We start from the raw sequence: 24,360 nt of genomic DNA, 5'->3' as shown, positions 1-24,360 counted from the left end.
GCCAGTTGTTTTGAGAATGCCCTTAATTTTGTTTTTGTCCAATTGTTTCTTCATGTTTAGAATCAGATTAAACATTTTGGCAAAAATAGTACAGATGGTGTTTCCTTCACATAAGGTTACTTTGTCTCATTATTGGTGTTTAGTCTTATCTCGTGGTTAATAAAAATACAGATTTATTTTTCTAAAGTAAAGTTACCTTTCACCTTTGTAATTAAGGATTTCTGGGTTATATCTGAGGTTGTGTCAATATTCTGTTTCCCCAACAACCTTTAACCCATTGACTTTAGCATCCATTGATGATCCTTACCTGAATCAATTGTTTCATTGGTTGGAGATTATTTTTTTCAAAAACCATTCCAATTTAGCACATATTTTGGTTGCTGAAATTCACCTATGGTACCTTAGGATAATCTCTTTAAAAAAATATTTTTATTGTTTTCAGAGAGAGGAAGTGAGAGGGAGAGAAAGAGAGACAGAAACAATAATGAGAGAGAGTCATTGATTGACAGCTTCCTGCATGCCCCCTACTGGGGATTGAGCCTGAAACATCATCATTTGTTTGACTATGAATCAAACCATGACCTCCTGATTCCTGGATCAGTGCTCAACCGCTGAGCCATACCGGCTGGGCAATAATCTCATTTTTTGCCCCATCTTACCAAACTGGTGAATATTTATATCCTGAGCCTCAGATGATGGCCCACCTGCTAGACAGCATCCTGTCTCAATTTACTATCATTACTGAGTATACTTTCAATGAAAATATTTTCATCTATCAGCCATCAAATAGGATTCTCACTCTTTATCATCTGATTCTAAAAAGGAACATGCCAGGAATCCTGCTCTAGTTGGTCCCTACTCCTTGCGGTTTAGTATTTAAATATTTGTCTGTTTTATTTATCTGATTTTAGTTGTTTAAGAAAAACACACACATAATAGCAAAAATAAAACAAAACACAACAGCCCCCCTCCCACACACACACATTTTTGGCCCTCTTTCCCCTCTGTATTTGCAAACATTAGATGAACATACAGTAGTAATAATGGGACATCAGCCTAAATGATTACATACTCTGCTGGAAAACTGCAGTTGCCTAATAAATACCCTATTATAATTTTATTTACTTCCTGGGCTACTGCTATAATAATTCTTAGAGGAGCATTAATGATGTACTTTAAGTTGCAAATTTTCCCCCTAAATTTTTTTTTTAATTGATCCCATATAAATTTGGTTTAACTGTATTATATGAAATGAGATTAAAAAGTAAATACTTAATCAGTTCCAGCAGAGGAAAAATTAACATGATTTAAATATATATATATATATATATATATATATATATATATATATGTATGTATATATGTATATATATATATTTTTTTTTAAATTTCAGATAGGTGAGAGAGAATCATTGATTGGCTGCCTCCTGCTTGCCCCACACGGGGGATTTGAGCCAGTAACCTGGGCATGTGCCCTGACTAGAAATCAAACCATGACCTCCTGGTTCATAGGTCGATGCCAGCTGGGCAACATGATTTTTAAAAAAAATCTTTATTGTTGAAAGTATTACATGTGTCCCCCCTTTCCCCCCAGCAACCCTCTCCAATCCACCTCTGTAAGTAAACTTTTATTATAGACATTTTTAACTTAAATGTTTGAAATGATTTCTCCTTTAAAACTTTTTGAAGAAATTATATCACTAGCATTGATATTTTAAACTTCTCTATTACTATAAATACTAAATTCTTGGAAATAGTCTAAATTCTGAAGTTGTACAGTTTTATAAGAAGAACATTTAAAAATCTTGAGGGAATAAACATGTTTGCAGTATCTTCTAATAAATCAGAAGTATAAAAATAAATAGCTTCATTCATTCTATCCCTCACTATCTTTTGATTTTAAGTTGTAACTATAAAGACTTTTTCCAGATGGGACTTAGTTTAGTTTGAGTTTTTGAGAATAATGGAGAGTAATGAAACTGAATGTAAATATAAAAATATGTAAAGTTGATTTTCTCAGTCTCTCAAATGGATTTCCGCCTAATGAGTCCAGAATAATGGGAAATGTATGTAAATTATGTAAAAATACATAATTTGAGGTTTGATAGTAGAATTAGACTTTGTTAGATATTATATCACCAAATACTATCAGTTTCTGGCCGGGGGAAGGTCAATGGGGAAAAAAAGGAGACATATGTACTACTATTTGTAATACTTTAAACAATAAAAAATACATAAGTAAATAAAAATATTAAAAAAATAAAAATAAAACAATTATAAAAAGACTATCAGTCTCAAAAGCTAAAAAGCTTAAAGATTTTTAGTGACTAGTTACAACTTTGATCTTTTTTTTCTGTTTCCTAAATAAATGTTATTGGATGTTAGATCTATAAAAGAACACACTGAGCTGACAAGCGCCTAGTCTGCAGGCTCTCTCTACATCCCTACCTCACTACATGGCAAGTAGGCAGTCTCTAACCTAACTGAAAGGTCAACTCTCTTCTGAATTCACTGGCTTAAGTTGAACATGTGGTTCTGCTGTTGTACTCAGTATAGAGAAAGGTTTTAATTTCACTGTAATCCTCAATGCATATAGTCTTAGATTTCACAAATAACAATTATAACGCTTTAAGTAATTTGCTTTTTTTGGTACTGTAACAAGATTTGACTTCTGATAGTCAAAGACTATTTTTATTATGGGTATATTTTTCTTTCTAAAAGAAATGTGTTTGACCATATTGTTGGCTATACTGCCTCAAATATAACTTTCAGCAGGTTAACAGCTTGGCTTCTCTTCAGACCCAAATTTATCAACAAATTTAGGTCTTGAAATCCCCTGATATATTTTTGTGGAATACTTAACAGTTTTAAACTTGGCATTGTAGATATATTCTATATATCAGCGATTTTCAACTGGTGTGCTACAAGAGTTTTGAAAACATGCAATACCTGACTATTTAGTCAGAGGCACTGACCTCTTTTCCCTTAGATTATCAAGTAAAAAATGACAACAGCCGACAACAACAGCCATCCGGTGTGAATGAATCAAAATCATATCTATTTTTTTGGTGTGTTGCAGAATTTTAGTAATTAGTTTATGTGTGCCATGAGATGAAAAAGATTGAAAATCGCTGCTATACTAGTATATTGCTGAGACATGTTCATTTTGTTAACTTGTTTCTTAGAAAATAAAGGATTTTAAAAAGATTATGATAGCTAGTGAAATATTTAAAAGTTATTATTATAGCTGTTCTTTTTTTTAATGTGGAAAATACTCTTTTACTACATTGCTATAATAGTAATTTAAGATGATGTGACTTTCCTTATATTGTTCAGTCTGAATGGTTTTTATTAAATTGATAATTTTACTAGTTCTAGTTTTGTTTTTTTTTAATTCTAGTTTTCTTATTGGATGTGCACTAAATCTTATTTGTTTCTTTTCCCTGTTTTTCCTTTTTTCTTTGCTTCATATGCCTTCAAACTTATCCCTTTACACTAGACAAGGCTTACAGGCTAAAACTGACAGAATTAGGATTATTTCAGCTTTCTCTGATGTTGACTATAAAGAGCAAGAGGGTATATATGAGCAGATAGAGGGAAAAACATCACAAGAGTTTCTAGAAAACAGTAACATAAACATAAAAGAAGCACAAGTAAAGGGAATTAGAACTCTTTCAAAAACTGATAAATGTTACAGCCAACAAGTACAACCAAGTTATAAGAATTGGAAAAAGATACCCTCTCAAAGCCAAGAAACAGAATTCTCTGCTGCCTCTGACTTTGACCTTAAGTTTGAAGCATCTGTTTCCTCTAGATATCCTCAGAAATATGATACAATTGATAGAAGAAGGAAAAAGAAACCCTTGTACAGTCATTTGGAAGACAATGAAAGAAGACAATATAATGATAGATTAGGAACTGAGACTAACTTCAAAAGTATGTATCCTAATAGTGAAAATTGTAACTTTTGCAACATTGAAAAGAAGAGAAATAATTACCCAGTTTTGCACCCCTACAAAAATGGATTTGTGGTTAAGTGTGGCATGTGGGCCGCTAAGTTGGAAAGTCATGATTATGATCTTCCAGGTTGTTTAAAGAACTGTGAAAAGTCATCTGGCTTAACCCAGCATGTCACTGATTTCATTCCATTGGATATTCTTGAAGATTCTACTAGCAGTAGTTCTGATGAACTTCTGGATTCCCCCACTTCTTCTGAGAGGCAGGAAGGTTTATTGTCACCAACATGCCATCCATCCAATGTCCATCATATTAGAGGCTTTCCTAAAGAATGTTATGTAGCAAATCCAGCAATTCATCCAACACAAAGGACGAATTGCAATGCAAACACACTTGGAGATCTGTCTGGGTGTCCCATGGAAGAGATAACCCTTTCTTCTATTGAACCTAAGGAGAATTATATTGATACAATAGATGAGCTTCAGTGTTTTGTAGAAACAGTCTCAGAATATTTAGCAGAGAAGGAAGAGGAGATTGATAAATATGGTTCCCTTTCAAAAACTAAAAAAGCATATAAAATTAATAATACTGTTGATAATGCAGAACAAAAAAAATCTGGGGATCAAATACCACCTATAAATATTGTCAAGAATGACAAGGACAAAGCCATCTGTTTTCCTGAGTTGAATGAAGTGAAATGTGCTGTTGGTTCTTTGTTCGGTTCACTCACAGAAAAGATGGGCTCGGGCACAAAGCATCTAACATTCTCTATGGAAAAGCTGGGTTCTTTAGCTCCAGAGAGAACAGAAACTCTTACTAAAATAGAGACAATTAATTCGGGACCTAGACCCAGAGCCAACTCAGTATCAAAGAAGGATCTTTCCATGCAGTCTCCATTACCTTCTCAAACAATTGATAAGGATCTTGGCAGACATGACAAAAACTCTGGAAATGAGCTCATAGGTATTAAAACTGGAAGTTTAAGCTTTCAGGATGCAGCAGAAACTCTTGGAAGGGACTCTGCTCCACAGAGTCAGAGTTCAGTTATAAAGTCTGTTTTTAGCATGCTAACTCCATTAAAGATCTTTTCAGAAAATGATGAAACCAAAAAAGATAAGAACAAGCCAACAAGAAAAGAAAGCTTCATTGGGTGTGGTTCAGAATCAAGTCAAAAGGAAGATACTCTTGGTAATGACAGTAGCATCATTGCTTTAGATAAGTGTAATGGAGACAGTACAGGCTTGTCCCAAATGACCCTAAATGAGGATTTGTCTTCCCAGTCAGCCAATGAATCTTCAAACTTAGCTAGTTCTGCAAGTAAGAAAGATGATACTGAGAATCTGTTGGAAAGAAAATCCCACATAGACGTGTCTCTGTTACCAGACCAACCAAAAGTACTAGTATGTGCCAAAGATACTCCAGGACATCCTTGTTTAGCTGGCAGTGGAACTGCAAATAAAGAGGCTTCTTCAACGGCATTTGAAAGAGACAGAGTTACTGGTGATGATGATTTCCTTGAGCCACTTAGAAAGTCTTTTAGCCAGTTTTTACTCACTTCCACTGAAAACTGTTCAAAAGAAACTTTGTCAGAATCTAGGGAAGTTCATCAGTTGGAGGAAAATGGATGGGAAAGGATCCCTAAGAAAGATGGACATTCCTTTTCCTTTAGTGGAAAATTTCATATTCCATTTCTCGGTGTTCTTAGTCATTCTGAAAAGCAGCAGGACTTAAGAGAGAAAGGAAGCATTTTTCCTTTGTTTAAATTTCCTTTCACTGACAGCCACATCACTGTCAATGACCAGAGTTTTCATGGCTCAGAATTAGCCATTGATGAAGAGATGCATAGAAACTGCCATGAAAATACCAAACCTAGTTCAATAAAATCTAGTTCAGTTACAAATATTCATAATAATCTAGGAAAATTTGGAGACACAGAGAAATTGAATAAAAATGACCCAAAAAATTGTCCTGAAGATAAAATAAAGTCTGATTCAGTTCCAAATAATAATAATGATCTTGAGAAATTTGGGGATATAGAGGTATTAAATTCCAGCGACCACACAGCAGAAGAGAACGGTGAAAGAGATACTTTAGGCATCCTTGCAGTTGTGCCCGAAGAACATATGCCTTCTGACTCAGAAGAAAGTAAGATTCTTACACAAGTGACATCTTTAATAGTATCAGACTCTTCATTAGCATTGACTTCTATTTCACAACCCACCTTGATTAATGAAATTAGTGAAGACAAACTTGTAGATAAAGCTTCCAAGAAAAGAACCCAAGGAGGCCTCCTTTCTGGCCTGTTTAACAGATTCTCTTCTCTTGAAAACTTGCCTAGTACACAAGAATTAAATTTGAAAAATGATGATTCTCATCACAGGAATAATGCCTCAAGCTTACTCTCAGGAATATTTAACTTGATAACCAGTAACAGTTTGACTGATTATAATAAACCGGATGAAGCAAAGTCCATGTCTTTAGGCGACATAAAGGATTTGAGTGGAAATAAGCATTTATTTTTGGATGAGACCCCTGTTACTTCATGTGTGATTTCTGAGAACCAGGGGAATCATGATGTAAAACAAACTTCTGGCTTCATAAAAACTTTCTTATCTTCACCTAAAGAAAACATACCATTAGTTGAAAAGCATTGCCCCTCTTCTGAGAACAGTGTACCAAATGCTCAGGAAGACCTCTTAGAAGAATCTTTGGTTAAGAGGCCAACACCACACCATATTGTTGAAGCAAACTTATATGAAAGTTCAAATAAGTTAAATCCACCTATACTAAATACTAACATTCTTAATAAATCAAACCACTATCAAGCTTTTGAAGAGATGGACAATCACTTTTGTTATGAATGGGATTCTGATATAAAAGATTTATCTAAAGATTCCAGAATACTTCAGCCAGTTTATTGTATGTCGAATCAAAATACATTTCCATCAGCTGATGTTTTTGTGTGGCCTGACTCAGAAAACCCAGCAATAAATTTTTGCCAAAAAGATAAAAATGCAAATATCTTGGACTGGAGAACAAATTCAAACAGTGTCATTTGGTGTGACTTACCATATGAATCATTCGATCAGTTTGCATTTAATGAAGATTACTTAGTAAGAGGTGATATGTGGGCAGCTAACTCATGTAGAAATTCTTGTCATCTTTTAATTAATGAGACTGAGAATTCACTAGAAGAATTGCCCATTGACTTAAGTTCTTCAGGCTATGAGAAGACTTCATACCCCATAGATGATCAAGAATCATTAAGAATGGATGAAAACTTTGCTTTTTCAAATGTTGTTTATGAATACCAGGAATGGTTGTCATGTCTTGAAAATGGAGTGTGGTGGCCATCAGAGGATGGAGACTATGGGTATTATATGTTTCATGATGGTCAATATATCTATTCTTTTCTCACTGATTCTACTGCGCAGTATGCATATTTATTTATACCTGATTGTCCTTATCAGGAGTATTTAAATTGTGATTTACAGACAAATGATTTATCAGGTATTATATTGGATGACAGCATTATTTCTACCTGTAGTTTTAGAGAACTAGATAAAGAAGATGAATTATTGTGGTATGTCGAAGAGGAACCAACTGATGGCCCTCTTGATTTATCTATAGTTTTGCCAAGAAGTGAGGGACCAATGTATCTAAATTTAGGAACACTTTCACAAATTCTTGAAGAAGAGTCAGGGTACAGCCAAAGGGATCGACCATTAGATTTTTCAGTCTGTAATTCCCAGAAGTTTGAAGGAGGTTTGGGGTTTTTTGAAGAAATGTTATGTGTTTCTGAAGACTTTGAATATACATTGGATCTCAGAAATCAGCCCCAAAGTGTTGGTAATCATGTCTTAAATAAAAATCAAATTAAAGATGGAGACAGGAACCAGGCTGTAGTTAAGGATTCATTAGTTTGCCTTCCCAGTTTTCATTGTCTTCAGGCTTCTGAGGAAGGTACTACTTTGGTTCATCTTGAGAATATGACTAAGAGCCCACAACAAACAGAAGAGATGTTATTGTTGAACAAAGTGACTTCCTTATTTTCTGTGTCGGATGTTCCAGTTGGAAGTACTTTGAATTTTGAAAAGAATGAGTACTTAGAGTCTTTGGCCACATATAAGAAGGATCAGCAGTCAGACTTGGCAGAGCTCACAAATGACGAGCTTCAGTCATTAATTTTGAGTAAGCAATCAGAGAGTAAACCCCAAAATGAGGAGGCAAGTCTTCTTAAATATTCAGAGATACAAATAGTATCTGATGTTCAGCAACCAGAATTTACTGAAAATGTGAAGCAAGAATTTCCTTTAAATAAAAGCACTCATGTGAAAAAACAAAGTCTGTTGAAATCTGTTTTCCAGGTAAGCCAAATAACTGCTCAGGCTAAATTAGGCGTTGAAGATGATAAAATCATGACAATCGACTCTGTGTCAGTTCCTCTTGCATCACAGTTTAGTAGGGATGAACACAGAAATAGCGATATTCCTCAAGACCAGTCTTTCAAAGAGTCTGAGAGAACATTATTTAAAAGTGCATTGAAACTCTTTGGTCAGGGAGAAGACTCTTCAGTTAGTGCAACAGCAAATGAAAATCAGGCATCTGGGTTTTTGAACCTCTTTAAAACCCAGATGAATAAAGAAGGATCACCAAATTTGGAAAATAATGGTGATAAAAATAGAAAAATAACATCTCAGGAAAAGAATGAATCTTCTGGTATCTCAATTTTTTTTGGTACTCTTGGGGATTTCTTTAAAACCAATGTATCTTCTACACAGACAACTGAAAATATGTCTATTTCTTCAGTGACTAATAAGGATGAGGTCAAATCAAGTCCTAATCCCACAAAGCCAACTATCCAGGATTTTGGGAACTTCCCTGCTGCACCAGTTTTCTCTAAAGGGAAGGTTCGTGTTAGAAGGCTGAATAAGCAGACTACTATTGATGATACTGGGCTAAAAGAACCATCAACTAAGGATATCCAGGGCAATAATTTGACTGAAAAAGAGGTATCCTCCAGGGACCACTTAATCCAGCAGTCACCAAATCCATCTTTCACAACAAACTGTTTCAAAGAGTCTTCAAGAGAGTCTTCAATAGAAACCAGTGGTGTGTCTACAGTGATGGAAGCTTCAGGAGATAATAAGATATCTTTTGATATTCTGAGCAGAAAAAATTCAAATGAACAAGATCATTTTTCTGATAAAGACTTAAGTTTTTCAAATGTCACAATATCTCCACCCCAACCGGAGTTGCCAACCAGAAAGAGTATATTTTCTTTCCTGACTGGATCCGGAAAATCTGAGAACAAAGCCTCTGCTGCTCTTCCAAGAACCAAATCTCAAGCAAAAGGGCTGTTCACACTCCCTTCCTTTTTCCCCACTAATTCAAGCCTCAAGAAGGATGCCTCTCAGAATAGCTCCTTTAGTTTCTTCAGCATGCCCTTTGTGGATGAAAAACAGCAGACTCCTGGGGAAAAGCATAGCCTCTCAACTATTGCTCCAGTGACTTCCCAGCCGTGTAAGAAGCCAAGTGTTTTTGTAGACATGTCTGGCACAGTGAATGAAGGTTCCAATGGCAATAGAGGTAGCATAGTCCAGGAGTTAATTCATGAGCAGCAAATGGCTCCTTGTATTTCCATTAACAACACCATTGAGGTTACCTTCCTTGATGATGAGCTCAATGTAGGGGAGAACTATCAGGGAAACTTAGGGTCCAGAGATGGATCATGGATATCTTTAGCAGATTTCCAGTTGAATCAGTTGCAAACAGACAGTGCTCCTCATTCACCGGAATATCAGGCACAGACTGAAACACTGCTTATTGGTCCAGAGACCTTTGAGGTAGCTTCTCATGAAGAAGATGTCATACAGGAAGCCTTCCTCAGCAGCTCACTGGCCAAGTCTTTTCCACATGATAGTCATTTGGTTGGAAAGCTCAACAATTTAGACACTTGTACTAACCACCACCAAAATGAAAGATTTTCTGGTGACCCATTGAACCTGCCATTAGAAAAGGCCCCTGTTGAGATGTTAACACAGATCCTGGAGCCAACCTCTTCCTCTGAAGAGTCGGAGTGTGCAGGGCACCTCCAAAGCCGAGACACAGATAAAGAGGAAGACAAATCATTGTTGGGCTCTTCAGTAGAAATGCTTTCAGGGTTTGTGAACAAAGTGAAATCTTTCTCTGGGAGCTTAACTGAACCTCCCAAAACTTTCTCTGGATTTTTCTCCTCTTCTAAACCTCCAAAGAAAAACTCGTTTTTCTCTCTTGCTTCCAGTGCATCATCTCCGCCACTCAAAGGTGAGTTGTTTGGAATTTTCAAAAGTCCCAAACCAGACACATGCAAACAAGAATCATCTATCCCAGCTACTGCACGGCTTCAAAATGGTAGTTCCAGAGATGCTGTAGGATCAGTACCTCCAGGAAATTTATGGAGAGAGGCTGCTTCTGCATCATTCAATTCAGAATCTGCTCTCAATGGCTATAGAATGACTGTGCTTAGAGCCAAGTCAGACTCAGAGACCTTGACAAATGGTCCTAACCTAACAACCGAAGTGGAAAATAGTAATATTCCTGGCCATACCTTGACAGATGATCTAAAACTAACGACTGAAATGGAAAACAGTATTCCTGACAATAGTCCAGAACCCCAGGGTTCTGAAACAATTGGGGCTACATCTTCTATCTCAGGAGATGACACTGGACAAGGAGTATTATCTCTGAGTGATGAAGGAGACATGGGGGTGTTGCAGGGCACAGACACAGAGACATCATTTGAAGCAGAGAATATTTCATTGCCAACACAGTCCCATCCAGATCCTACCTGGATTGCCAAAGACCTTCCTTCTCCAATTCAGCCACTTCTTCCTCTTGAGCCAAAGCCAGCCATGCAATCTGCCCTCACAAAACAAAACACCTCAGAGCTACAGGCAACCAATTCACTAGAAACCAGTACCACAATACTGTTCAGTGAGGCAAGTTCAGTTGGTCAGAGTGTCATACTGGAAACCCAAGGATCCCTTTCTCACCCTCTGTGGGAGGAACCTGTGTTTTGTGCCAAAGAAAGTTATGGGATATATGATGCCCAGAAAGATCCACCTGCAGCCCTCCAGGAAACAGAGCAGCCAAGACCACGTTTTGAGATCCCAAACATGACCAATTGGCCAAAGATCCATTTCCCATCCTCTGCTGCTGACTATGGGAAACCACTGAGCTCTTTCTTTTCCCCACCTTCCTCCTCTGGCGATAGGGGAGCAGAGATTGGTTTAATGTCCGGTTTTAAGAAGTTGTCAACTCTGTTTGAGGGAGGTAATGAGGGAAAAGGCGGTATAGTGGCAAATGATACTAAAGTAAGGTTTGGAAAGAAGCTGGATCTTTTATTCCCTTGGCCAAAAGAGCACAGAGGAGACCCTGAACAAATGCCTACAGAATCCTTCACTCCAGTTTTGATTATCAGCAGTGATCATGACCTTAACTCCAGTGAGGCTGACAAAGCCTTGGAATCTTCTCAAATGTCTAAGGCTAGTGCTCACCCAGCTAAGGTCTCTGCTCAGCTCTCTGTGACCTCTGATCAGCTCGAGGCCAAGCCAAGTATAGGTGCTCATGGGCTTTCAGGACTTGGAGAAATGGAAAACCAGCAAGAAACCCCAGCATCTGGAGAAGACTGGAATACCAAAGGCAACCTCTCTGGCCTCACCAGTCCTTCAGGGAGTCATGAGGAAGAGCACTGTGCTGTCTCTGAACTACTTCACCAGTCAGAAACACAAGGAGGGGAGGCAATGCCTGCTAGCTCTGACTCTGTTTTGAATGGACAGCTGCCAGTTACTCAGCATGGCATCAAGGAAACAAAGACCAATGAAAGGCCTGTTCTCAACTAAAGCATCATAAATGATTTCAAGGAACTGATCATTTATGATGCAATGACTTAGAGGTAGATTAGATATAGCCTGCTTTTCCTCCTTCCTCTGTCTTTCCTAGCACCTGAATTTCATGTTAGAGGTTAAATAACAAGAAATAATGTATGGGTCTTTTCATCCTCTCCCTTCTCTCTAGTGCCAAATTTAAATTTATTTATTGGAACAAGGAGTTTCCTACTTAAAGGAAAGGGTAGGCCCTGACATTTACTCACTCTGATTTGCTTGCCCTATATATTGTAACATGGAATGGAGAAGGGAGGGTAGGAAGAGGCAGCAAGTAGTTGAGTAGTATGTATTAATTACAACCACATGATGGGCTACGATGCTTCCTTGGGCCTTCAGCACTTAATATCTGTAATAGCTGGGGAGAGACCTACTTTACTTCCCTTTTCTAAGTCTTCTAAGATACTTTCTTCAGTGGCAATGAGGGTATTAAGTAAAATACAAAGTACAAAGGATGGCTTGGGATAATCTAAATTCTATATCCTATTCCACATGAAATTGCATAGCTTCTTCCAGTCTGTGCCTTTTATTATCTATGAGACTTGTGACTGATAAATGCTTTGAATGAAGTCTCACAGGAGCTCAGGGTTATTATTTGCTGTAGTTCTTCAGTCTGGACCATTGTCAGGTCTATCTGCAAAGGACACTATTATTTCTCCTAGGAAGCACCACACAGTGTAGTTTAAGAATGATGCTTTGCTCTCTGGCCAAAAACTATCCAAAGAGGCTGGTCAGGGGCTTTAGAGATTGTGTGTGTGTGTGTGTGTGTGTGTGTGCGCGTGCGCGCGCGCACGTATGCACCTGTGCAAATTGTCTGAGACAGGTCTTGTAGATTGTCACTAAGTCCTCTTGAATAGGTCAGAATGTCTTAGATTCTGAAGGGAGTAACTTCTGAGTACTGTTCTTCTTTTTGGCCATGAGTCACTGCTACACTCTGCTACAGCTGCTAACTCTCATAGCAGGGGAACAAATTTCCTTTCTGGGTATGGGAATTTGGGTGTTTGAAAGAGGGTTTGGTTGACCTCTCTTCAGGTACAGAAATTCATTAATATGACCCTGACCTAGATCCTGGAATTGGACTTTGTCCACTTTATCCAAAATTAAGCTATGTCCTGAGAGCAACTTATCGATAGTTACAAATGGTCAAGTTTATCTATAGGACATTCTGTATTCTGTCAGGACTATCCTTGTAACATTCATGAGATGAATGGTCAGTGAAATCCCATGAGGAATTTCTTGATCCTAACCTCCATCTCCCAGTGGCTTCCATTACCTTATTATGCAGATGTCTGAGAGATAGTTGAAGGGACATGTCCACTGTCCTTTGCTCATCCTAAGGCACAGGCATCCACATTAACAATTGCACAGGAAGGAAAGGGGACCTCAATTTAACAAATAACCACAAAAGGGGGTAGAGTTCATCCATTTTATTATGTGAAAATTAGAAAACTTTAATCACAGCCACTGGACAAGTTTCTTTAGAAGTCTGAGCAAAGAATTTTAGACTTTTGAATAATTCTTAATGTATTTATGAATATCACATTAAGACAAGACATTCTTCAAAGTCAGTTTCTGTGTTGAGGCTGAGTGCTGTTTAAGAACCCAGCATGTGTTTTTTCCCCCTGATGTGACTGCTGAGTAGAGACTAGTTCTTCTAGATTGCAAAGTTTGGTCCTCCATTCCCAGGAACCTCCTGTTTGTGATTCTTGCCATTATTATTTCCTGAATTAATCATTATTTCCTGGATTAATCTGTTACTTTTACTCTGATCCTTAGGTTACACTTACTCATCTGTATTCCTCTCCTTCTCACAGCCCCACCAGCAGTAGTAGGTATGGCTCCTCCTGCAATGTGAGCCAAGGAAGCTCTCAGCTGAGTGAACTAGACCAGTGTCATGAACAAGATGATGACCGTCGGGAGAGGGACTCGATTCATTCCTGCCACAGCTCTGGTAGCTTCTCTAGAGATGTCCAAGTGGGTTTTGGAGAACAAGAGAAAATCTTGGAGGTGACTGGTGAAGACGAGAAGGGGAGAGCATGTGAACCCAAGGAGATGAAAGATGTCACAACCCATCCTACCCCAGATCTGGTGCTACAAAAAGACCATGTCCAAGGTCCCCAAGAGAGGTAGGTGATGGCTGCTTGAGGAGCTCACAAGCTTTCCTCAGTCCTACCCTGTTATATTGCTGAATATGTGCTTTTCATCTCCTACCCCCCACCCCCACCCCCGGGCGCCTACAGTTGAGTTTGGTGATGATCAGAGTACTGAGGCTTAGCTCTACATTGCTCCCTTTGATTTTTGTTATGTCCCAAGATCTCTTCAGAATACTTGGGATCTTTGTTAGTTAGCTACAATGTACCAGGCTTTTTTGAATTTGAAGTTCTTGATTTACTAGTTAGCCAAGAACTAGTTAGCCAAGAACTTATGGTAGTCTCAGAGTGTGGAACTGACCTGAGCCCTACAATTATTTCATTTAAAGGAGCTGCTTAGAATGAAATAGGCTTCCAAGTATATTAATATTTAAAATGATTTTATGAACATTGCTGTGTGTGTGTGTGTGTGTGTGTGTGTGTATGTATGTTTTTCCCCCTGGCTGAGAAAACCAGGACAGAGTTGAGATAGACTTGATATCAAAGCCAGATCTAATGCATCTCTTAGCCTCTCCAGGGCCTAGCAGTGTATCTGGAAATTGATACCCATAAGAAAAAATTTAAATGTTTCCTTTTAACAGTCTTATAATGAAACTTAGTACAGAGTTTGAGTGTTATTATTTTATTTAAAAATATATATATATATTATTGATTTTGTACAGAGAGGAAGGAAGAGAGATAGAAAGCTAGAAACATCGATGAGAGAGAGTCATCGATCAGCTGCCTCTTATACACCCCCTACTGGGGATATGCTCACAACCAAGGTACATGCCCTTGACTGGAATCGAACCCGGGTCCCTTCAGTCCCCAAGCCGACGCTCTATCCATTGAGCCAAACCGGTCTCGGCTTGAGTGTTCTTATTGAGCTAAGTTGATCAGTAACGTTGCTGATAGGTTGGGGCAGAGCAGAATTTCTCAGTCTTGGCTAGACACCTCTTTGTTTTGGGGAGCTATTGGGTGCATTGTAGGATGTTTAGTAGTATCCCTGGTCTGTACACTCTAGATGCCAGTAGCAACCTTTAGTGTGACAACCAAACATGTTTCCAGATATTGCCAGATTTCCGTAGCCCCTTTTGAAAACCACTTATGGAGAGTGATAAGGGGTAGGTGTGACTTAGATTCTCAAATGTAAATATCTAATAGTAAAGCTTCTCACTAAAAGATCAGAGCAATGAATGTTGATTACGAGGTAAAAGTGAGAGAATGGTTGGTTTGTCAACTCCACCAATGAAAGTATAAACGTATTTTCTCTTTTTCCTTTTTCTTAATCTTTAGTCATCTCTGGTGGCTCATCTAATAGATGAAACATCCAGGAAACTGAGCTCTGGTCCAGTTTTTTTTTTTACTGGGTTGACAACCCACTGAAAAATGACTCTTTGTAGACCTTATGTAACCGGAACCAAGGTTCTGCTGCTTGCCACCATGAAAGCCAAACTTGTGAGACAGATGCTGGTGAAAAGGAAAGAGAGTTATCCAAGTGCTGGTAACCTGAAAAGATGGGGGACTTATCTCAGGGCCCATCTTAGAAATGATATCAAAGCCAGATCCAACTCACCCCTCTTAGGGGTTTTTATAGGGAGGAAGAGGGAAAGCAGAACAAAGAGATGAGGAGGAGGGGCTGTGGATATGCAGACAGTGTCCTTGCTGGTCCTGATATGGATTTTTAATGTGAGCATACTGGAGGTCAGTGCTAGCCAAATTCCTGAAGTTGGGTGATCCACATCAACTGAAGTTGTGGTCAAGGCTGTTTCTTGTACAAGCAGGAACTGGAACCGCCGATGCCTGCAATATTCTTATAAGGAAACTATCAGTATATGAGTTTCTTTTACCAGTTTGTTAGTACATTTTATTCTAATTCCATTTCATGGTTAGTCAGAGTAGTATTAAGTTTTTATTCCCTGTTAACTTAGACTTGTCAGATACTATTGTCCGTGTAGAGTTGTTGGTAGAGCAGCAGAAGTGACTAGCATGAGCATTTGTCCTTCTCTACTGGCTGTATGTATCCTCTCAGATCCTAGCTGTGCAAGTGAATTCCAATTCTACCTTGGCCAGAAGGGCTTACACATGTTTTAGAACAATTGATCCAGTTAGATGACATTAGAGCCCAGCATATACATTTTTTACATGTCTAGATGGTAGACACTTGTTTGTTGCCTTGGCAGTATACCACAGTGGTAAATAGGAGAAGTATTATCACCAAGAATCAACCACTATTCTAGTTAAGGACCTGGATGATGACTTGTTCTAATATAGGGTAATATTTCTGTCTCAAAGCTGCTTTGTTATATTTATTGTTCATTTCACTGAGGATGTTCTTGAGGCAGCTCAAAGAATAATATGGCAGAAAAAATGCTGTGGTTTTTTCTTAGCACTTTTGATGTAGGCTAGGAATTGGTAAGACTTCCCAAATACTTAGTAGAGCAGCAGGGGTTTTCAGGAACAAAATTCTGCCCTACAGATACCATGTAGAACCCCTAAAGGAGGCTGTTGGTCTTAAGAGGTGAGGTGAGAGAGTTATTCCACACCTCTTTGCACAGTTTTAATTCTATATATTAACTCAGACCCTTGCCATTGCTGCTAGTATCCTGATCCCTGACTGTCCTAGTGAACTCTACCTGATTGGATGAGTAAAAAAAAAGGGGAAAGGAAGAGAAGGAATAGGTGAAAAGCTCAAAGGAGTTGTCATTTCAGAGAAGATTATTTTTTCCCACATTGGACATCCATGCTGTTTTAGTGACCTGAATCACTAAACAAGTGTAGGCATGAATATAAATAATTTTACTTTAGATATTTGGCAGTTTTGCCTGTTACTGTGTGGCCTGGAATATTTTTAACGTCTATTCTTCTTCTTCTTCTTTTTTTTTTTTAATAAAGTTTTCCTGAGGAGACTGCATCTTCGCCATTTACCCAAGCCAGAGCACATTGGATCCGAGCAGTTACCAAGGTTCGACTCCAGCTGCAGGAGGTAGGAAATCTATTATTCTGGTACTATTTGGGATAATTTTTCCTTTGAAATTGGGAGACATATGGTGCCAAAGAAGCAATCAGTGATTAGTCATCTTCTTAGTGTGTTTCTGGAAATATACAACAAATGAACCAGAGCCTTAAGAGATGATGGGAGGTGGCTATTGGCTTTCATCTATGCTGATTAATGAAAATCAAATAGGCCTAGTGGGTCAAGAGTCTGAAAATAAAGTTATATACTATTTTCAGTACCATAATCAGCCAAATGGTAACTTTCTATTTCTGTTATCCTTTCTACATTCATTAGTTGGCATTCTACTATGAGAAAGAAATATCCTTTTTTCTCCCATCAATTTATATTGATGTGGACTCATTGATTCCTAATTTATTACCTGAATTCCTTACTATCATTTATTTTAAATTGTCCTTTGTATAAGCACTGTTCATTTGACCCGTTAGCAAGAAGATAATGTTTTAAAAATGATTGAAAAAGTAGCTGCTTTGAAGGAAGCATTTTCAATACACATGTTGGAAATGCTTCCGTGTGTGTGTGTTTGTGTGTGTGTGTGTGTGTGTGTTTTCTTTTGTTACTAGAAACAATGAGTGTTACAAAAACTCATAACTGCATATTTTAAAATCTTGGGAAGAGGCTATTAATGTATTAAACGATTGTTTTAATGAGGTTTGAACTTATTTGTTAGAAATATAAAAATATTTAGGACTATTTTGTAAGACATCAGGGGAGATGAAAACAGCCAGATTTCAACAAAATCTTTGGTATGTAGGACATAATTGTACATTTTTCATTTGTACAGTTATCAATACTTTAATAGCTGTGATAGCTATGAAAACTAAGTATTGAAATAATAGATGTGGAACTAGATCTTCAAATCATTCTGTAAACTATGATTTTAAAAATAATGAAATGTAATTTCAAAAATAATAAAGAATCAATGTCATAATATTTATTAATATTTTACTTGTAATTTTTAAGAAATAAGGGGTCTTGTAATTCTTATTATAAAGGAAAGTAAAATAAATAACCTTTACATAAAAGAAGAGTTCTGAATGAGAAAAATAAGAATATATATTGGAGCAGAAACAGTTTGTTATGTTCTTTTTAAAAGGCATTTCAGTCTCTCTCAAAAACTATAGCTAAAAACAGTTGCCAAAGCTTGGAATTATTTAGAGAAAGGCATGGTTCACTTATGAGTAATTAAGAACCATTGCCACTTAAATGAATAAGAGAACAATTATAAATATATTCTTAACATAGGTAATGTAACTGGAAGCTGATTGAGTATTGCCAAGAGAAGAAAGATAAGCCAGAGTTCAAAGAAGGATTTGATAACAGGTTAAGATAGAGGCAGAAGTACACCATTTATACTCAAGATGAAATTTGCTGACAGATTGTTTGAGGTTGTGAGACAGTAAGAAGTATGACATTAAGAGTTTTCCACCTGAATAGTTGGGAAGTTGCATCTAGTCTCCCCTTAATACTCTATCCCAAGATAATAATTTTTGTTAGTTTCTATTATTCTAGAATTTCTTTATGCAAGTGTAAGCAAATATGAATATACTAGAGGCCCGGTGGACGAAATTCATGCATGCGGGGGGGTGTGGGGGGGTGTCTCTCAGCCCAGCCTGCACCCTTTCCAGCCTGGGATCTCTCTCACAATCCAGGACTGCTGGCTCCCAACTGCTCACCTGCCTGCTTGCCTGATTGCCCCTAAGCGCTTCTGCCTGCCATCCTGATCAACTCCTAACTACTCCCCTGCCAGCCTGACGGATGCCTAACAGCACCCCTGCCAGCCTTGTCACCCCTAACTGTCCTCCCTTGCCAGCCTGGTTGCCCCTAAAACTGCCCTCCCCTGCTGGCCCTATTGCCCCTAACTGCCCTCCCCTGCTGGCCATCTTGTGGCAGCCATCTTGTGTCCACATGGGGGCAGCCATCTTGTGTGTTGGAGTGATGGTCAATTTACATATTACTCTTTTATTAGATAGGATATTCCAATCTCCCTCCAATTTTTTACTTTTACAAATATGGTATATTATACACATTGATTACATTTTGCTTTTTCACTTATAGATTCTTCCATATTAGCTCTAAGATTACTTTTCTTTTGTAAACATCTGCATAATATTCCCCTATATGAATATACTACAAGTATTTAACTAGTCTCTATTCATGGTTATTTGGTTGTTTCTAGTCACTTGTTATAACAGCCATGTTCTAAATGAGTACCTTTTACATGTGTCATTTTGCATGTATGCACATGTATCTAAGTGGATATGCATTTGTAATTTTGATAAATATTGCTAGATTGCCCTCCATTTGTCAGTGGCTTAAAACAGCAAAGGTTTATTTTACTCATGCTACTTGTCATTCTTTGTGTTCTTATATTTTGCTTTAAATTGTGTTTTCTCTGCAAACCAGGTTGATGGCATAGCTTGCACCTAGAACATTGCCAGTCTTGGTGGTAGGGGGAAAGAAAAGATAACAAATGAAAGAGAACATAGAAAATTGCATTCTGCCTCTTAAAACTCCTGCCCAGAAGATATAATATGTCACTTTTGCTCATATTTCCCCAGCTAAAGCAAATCATAAAGCCATATATAACTTCAAATTAGTAGTGCTTGTACCCTGAAAGAGATAGGGAAGGATTTGTGAACAGCTTTAATGACTACCCCAAAGGGTATCTGCCTTCAGCAGAGATTGGATCGATTTATACTCCTACCAGTAATGTCACGACGGTGCTTTTTGCTGCCCAAATCTAATAGAATGGCTTTAGGATTTTTGCTAGTCTGCTAGGCAATGGTGTATCTCAGTAGAGTTTAAATTTACGTATCTTATTATCAGTAGAGTTAAGCATGCTTTCATGTAAGTAAGGGCTATTAGTATTTACTTTTCTGTGAACAGTCTGTTCATTTTTTATTTATTTATTTTGCCCATTTTTCCTATTAAGCTTTTTTTTTTTTTTTTTTTTTTTTTTTTTTTTTTTTTTTTTAAACAAACCTTGCTCAATACCGGCAAATACAGTATTGAAGCTGTACTCTCTACTTTATTATTTTTTTATTTTATTTTATTATTATTTTTAAATATATTTTATTGATTTTGTACAGAGAGGAAGGGAGAGAGATAGAGAGTTAGAAACATCGATGAGAGTCATTGATCAGCTGCCTCTTGCGCACCCCCTACTGGGGATGTGCCCGCAACCAAGGTACATGCCCTTGACCGGAATCGAACCCGGGACCCTTCAGTCCCCAAGCCGACGCTCTATTCATTGAGCCAAACTGGTCCTGGCCCTATTAAGCTTTTGAATCCCAGGAGCTTTTTGTTGTTTTAGGGGAATTAACTCTTACCTGAGATATGAGTGTCCAATATTTTTTCTCAGTGTATCATTGTGAGAAAGTTTTTTTTAATCTTAATGAGGTACATTTTCTTAATCCAGAACATGAAGAGAATAATAGTACCTTTTTTTTTAGGATTATAAATTATGTATTAAAACTTTGATTTAAAAAGAGGAAGCCAGAAAAAAATATACTTAAATGATTCCACATTGCTTTCATGATAAAACTTTTGTGATTCAGCTCAGTGTGGTCCATGGACTAGCCTAATTCAGGAAGTTTGTTTCTAATCTTTGTTGAAATAATTACTGAAATTGAAAGTGAACATCTAGAGGCAATTTGGATTACTATGACATCAAGCACATGATCAGTGGTCTCATGTCATTGAATAGGGTATAGATAAAAATTACCAGTCCATGACATATTGGAAGTAAAAAACAGATTCTTCATAAAAAGAATTTGAAAAGCCTGATATAGACGCAATATTTCTTTGCAATCTTCCCTCTTTCTACTGTTCTGTTTCAGCAACACTTCCAACATATAAAATTATTTTTCAGAATCTCAAAGGCTTTATACTTGCTATTTCCTGTACACGGAATACTCTTTCTCTTTCTCCACCTAGCTCATCTGTTTTTTTAAATCCTCACCCAAGGATGTATTTTTATTTATTTCTTTTCTTTTTTTAGAAAAAGGAGAGGAGGGAGAGAAAGAAAAACATTGATTGGTTGCCTTCCATATGTGCCCTGGGAATTGAATCTGCAACATAGGTATGTACCCTGACTGGGAATCGAACCCACAACTTCTTTAAGGTATGGGATGACACTCCAACCAGCTGAGCCACTTGGCTAGGGCCACCTAGCTCAGTTTTCATTCACATCTTTTAAAACCCACTCAGGGACATATGCAATGCTTTCAACAATAAAGATTAAAAATAAAACACCCACTCAGGTGTCAAGTTTTTTTGTGTGTGTAAAGCTTCCAGGCTCTGTGCATACTTTTTCTAGATTGGTATTTACAATGATGTAATGGAGTTACTTGTTTGCTGTTACATTTCATTTTTCTGCGTATTTGTAAGATCTTTGAATGTAGGGCTATACTTTTTATTGCTGGCATTCTAAAGCCCATCATCATTTTCACAAAAGTTTCCCTGGCTTCTTTATCTTTTCTTAATTATTCCTATTTTTATTTTCATAAGGCAAGTACCTAAAGCCAATAACAGCAAAATATTAACTATGTTTTCTTAAAAAAATATTTTATTGATATTTTACAGAGAGGAGAGGAAGGGAGGGTGATAGAGTGTTAGAAACATCAATGGGAGAGAAACATCGATCAGCTTCCCCCCCTCCCCCACTGGGGATGTGCCCATAACCAAGGTACATGTCCTTGACTGGAATCGAACCTGGGACCCCTCAGTCCACAGGCCGATGCTCTATCCACTGAGCCAAACTAGTTAGGGCTTAACTATGTTTTTAAATATAATCTATAATAATAAAAGCATAATATGCAAATTGACTGAATGGCCAAACAGCAAGAATGACCACCTGAACAGCTATACTATGACACACACTGGCACCGGGCTAGCCAAGGCCGGTGCAATGTGGTTGATTGGGGCCCTGCCATTGCCCCACAATCTCCCCCAAGAGGGAGAACCAGGTCACTGGCCAGCAGGGTGACCAAAGGGCAGGGGGGCAGTTTCCATGATTGCCCCAAAGAGGGAGGCCAGGCCACCCTCTGTGGGATGATCAATGGGGTGTGGGGGCCTCTGTGGAACAGGGAAACTGGGGGAGTGTGGCAGTGGACATGGGCAGTGCCAATCCAAGGTGGCTGCGGGCAGGGCCTGGGGAAGGTAGGCCTACCCTTGCACAGATTTCATGCTGTGCATCAGGCCTCTAGTTTTTATATACATGAATATAAAGTTACTGAATCTGGACCATATTATGCGTGGATTTCAATTTTTTTTTCATTTAGATTGTTATTGTGTGCCTTAATCTGGGTTATTAAATATTTTTGAAAACATTTAATGATGATTGATAGGTTAATAATATTCCATCATGTAGATGTTCCAAACAATTTCTCTTGCTTCTTTACTAAGATAAACAATGCTATTATGAACATCATTAAGTTTGTTTTCATTTCTGATTACTTTTTTAACTTAGCTTTCTTAAAGTAAAGTGGAGTCAAATAAATTAGAGTTAGAGTATACAGTATACTTTTTAAAGGCTTCTGATAAACTTCTAGATGTGTTTTACAATTTTTTCCCAATTTGTACTTTGAGTATTTGAGTATGCTGCACCAACTTTGCCATTTTAGAAAAATTTTGCCAATTTGGCAGAATAATGATATACCATTATTTTTATTTGCATTTCTTTATTTGTGATTTGAATATTCCTGTAAGTTTATAGGACATTTATACTTCTTTAGCTGATACTACATTCAGTAGACTTTGAGAAACTATTTTTATGCTATCCCTATAAGAGTGTTGGCAGCTTAAGGGAAGAGATCATACAGGGCATCTCTGTATCTGGGCTGGCTACATACCTGGCCATATGTACTTATTAATAAGTGTTTGATGACATTGCTAATGCTGATGAGGCAGTAATGTTGGTAGTGTGGGTGGAATGAATATGATTCTTTACCTTATTTGGCTTAGCTGCAGAAAAATCTGGGGGAGGAGGTGAGACTTTTAGCTCTAGAAACAGAGACTGCGGTGGCAGCAGGTGGGTGGGTGTTCCAGGTGGAAGGGACAGTGAAGGAGAAGGCATGGAGGTAGGTCGTGAGAAAGCCTTGCCAGAAGCTCCTAGGTTGTTGCTAAAGAAAGCTGAGGACGGAGAGGCTTAGTAAGCAGAGAGAGAAGTGAGCATATAGATTAGAGAGGCTGTGCTTAAATGGAGCAATCCCAGGAGATCCAAGATTGCAGCTGGTCAGCTTGAGAGACAGATCAGCATTTTCTCAGGGATGATCATTAAGACAGAAAATGAATGTTCTCTCCTGCAAAGTTCTGTTCTTACTTGCAACTCTCCCAAGCAAAAATACGTCTTTCTTGTGCTATAAATAAAACCTTGAAAAAGGGATTCCCTTTGTGGAGAAAAATGATGAAGCCCTGTCTCTTAAGAAGTCTGTGAAGTGCCTTAACTTGAGTCTAGGGGAGGAGGGCCCCAAGGCTGCTGTGGGAATATTTTCCAAGAGCTATTTTTGAATACTTGTCAGGAGAAATGCTTCCTCCCCTTCTTCCGAAATATTTTGGACATATTCATGGCTTGGATCTGTATATTTATCAAGTAGTTGGTTTTTTGTAAACCTTAGATCTCGTTGTAGGCTGTGACTGAACCTGGTGATTTATAAAACATCACAACTGGGACTGGGCTTTGGGGCAGCTTGTTTGAAAGGATGGAATTTGCCTCTGGTTTTTGAGGAGCATATAAAAACATCTCTGAGGAATGCCATGATGTCATTGGCCTGCCTAGAATCAGAGGAAGGTACCAGGTACTGGCAGCAGACCTTAGTTCCAGCTGGCCGTATTTTCTGGACAAGTATCAGTAAAGGAAGGTACTTAATAAACTCTTATGGAATAAATCTGATTGATACTTCAGTACAAAATTACTCGTTTCCAAATAATAAACAAAGCAGCCCTTTTTTCTACTACTTTCTCTAACTCCTGCTTTTTTGACCACCCAGTCAACGTGGACATTTGATTCTAGCTGTGAAGGAACTTTTCATCTATGAGAGAAAATTCTTTTGCCAGAATTATCCAAAAGGAAGCAACTAACATAATTACTCCGTTTTAAGTGAAGCCAACTAATAAGTGGGAACCACTGGTTGATGTTGGGCTATTTGTAAGACATTTTCTTATTATTTGAGAGGTAATAGGCCACATGGGGGGATATAAATAGATAACAGTTAAATATTTATATACTCACTATCCCCTCAGACACCTTCCTCAGCCTTTATTGTCATTTTTCTCTGTAGCATTTCATAGTGTTTTTTGAAACTCCCTACTTACAACTTCCTCTTTTCTT

General features: G+C 37.8%; 1 protein-coding gene across 6 annotated transcripts in view; it reads left to right on the top strand.

Moving 5' to 3' along the window:
• The window catches only part of UNC13B (unc-13 homolog B), a 128,085-nt gene that overhangs the window by 45,236 nt on the left and 58,489 nt on the right, over window positions 1-24,360 (top strand). For 5 of the 6 annotated variants that reach the window (XM_036433455.2, XM_036433453.2, XM_036433452.2 and 2 more), the window contains exons 9-10: window positions 13,697-14,008; window positions 16,907-16,997. In XM_036433455.2, the coding sequence (XP_036289348.1) occupies window positions 13,697-14,008; window positions 16,907-16,997 (403 nt within the window). Of the gene's footprint in view, window positions 1-3,499; window positions 11,825-13,696; window positions 14,009-16,906; window positions 16,998-24,360 lie in introns of all 6 variants that reach the window. The other variant, XM_045580026.1, reaches the window with a different exon arrangement.

The sequence above is a fragment of the Pipistrellus kuhlii genome, unplaced genomic scaffold (assembly GCF_014108245.1).
Source record: "Pipistrellus kuhlii isolate mPipKuh1 unplaced genomic scaffold, mPipKuh1.p scaffold_m20_p_12, whole genome shotgun sequence".
In the NCBI taxonomy this organism is placed as follows: domain Eukaryota; kingdom Metazoa; phylum Chordata; class Mammalia; order Chiroptera; family Vespertilionidae; genus Pipistrellus; species Pipistrellus kuhlii.
The sequence above is the reverse complement of the archived record's forward strand: the minus strand, read 5'-3'. Positions and strand labels throughout refer to the sequence as shown.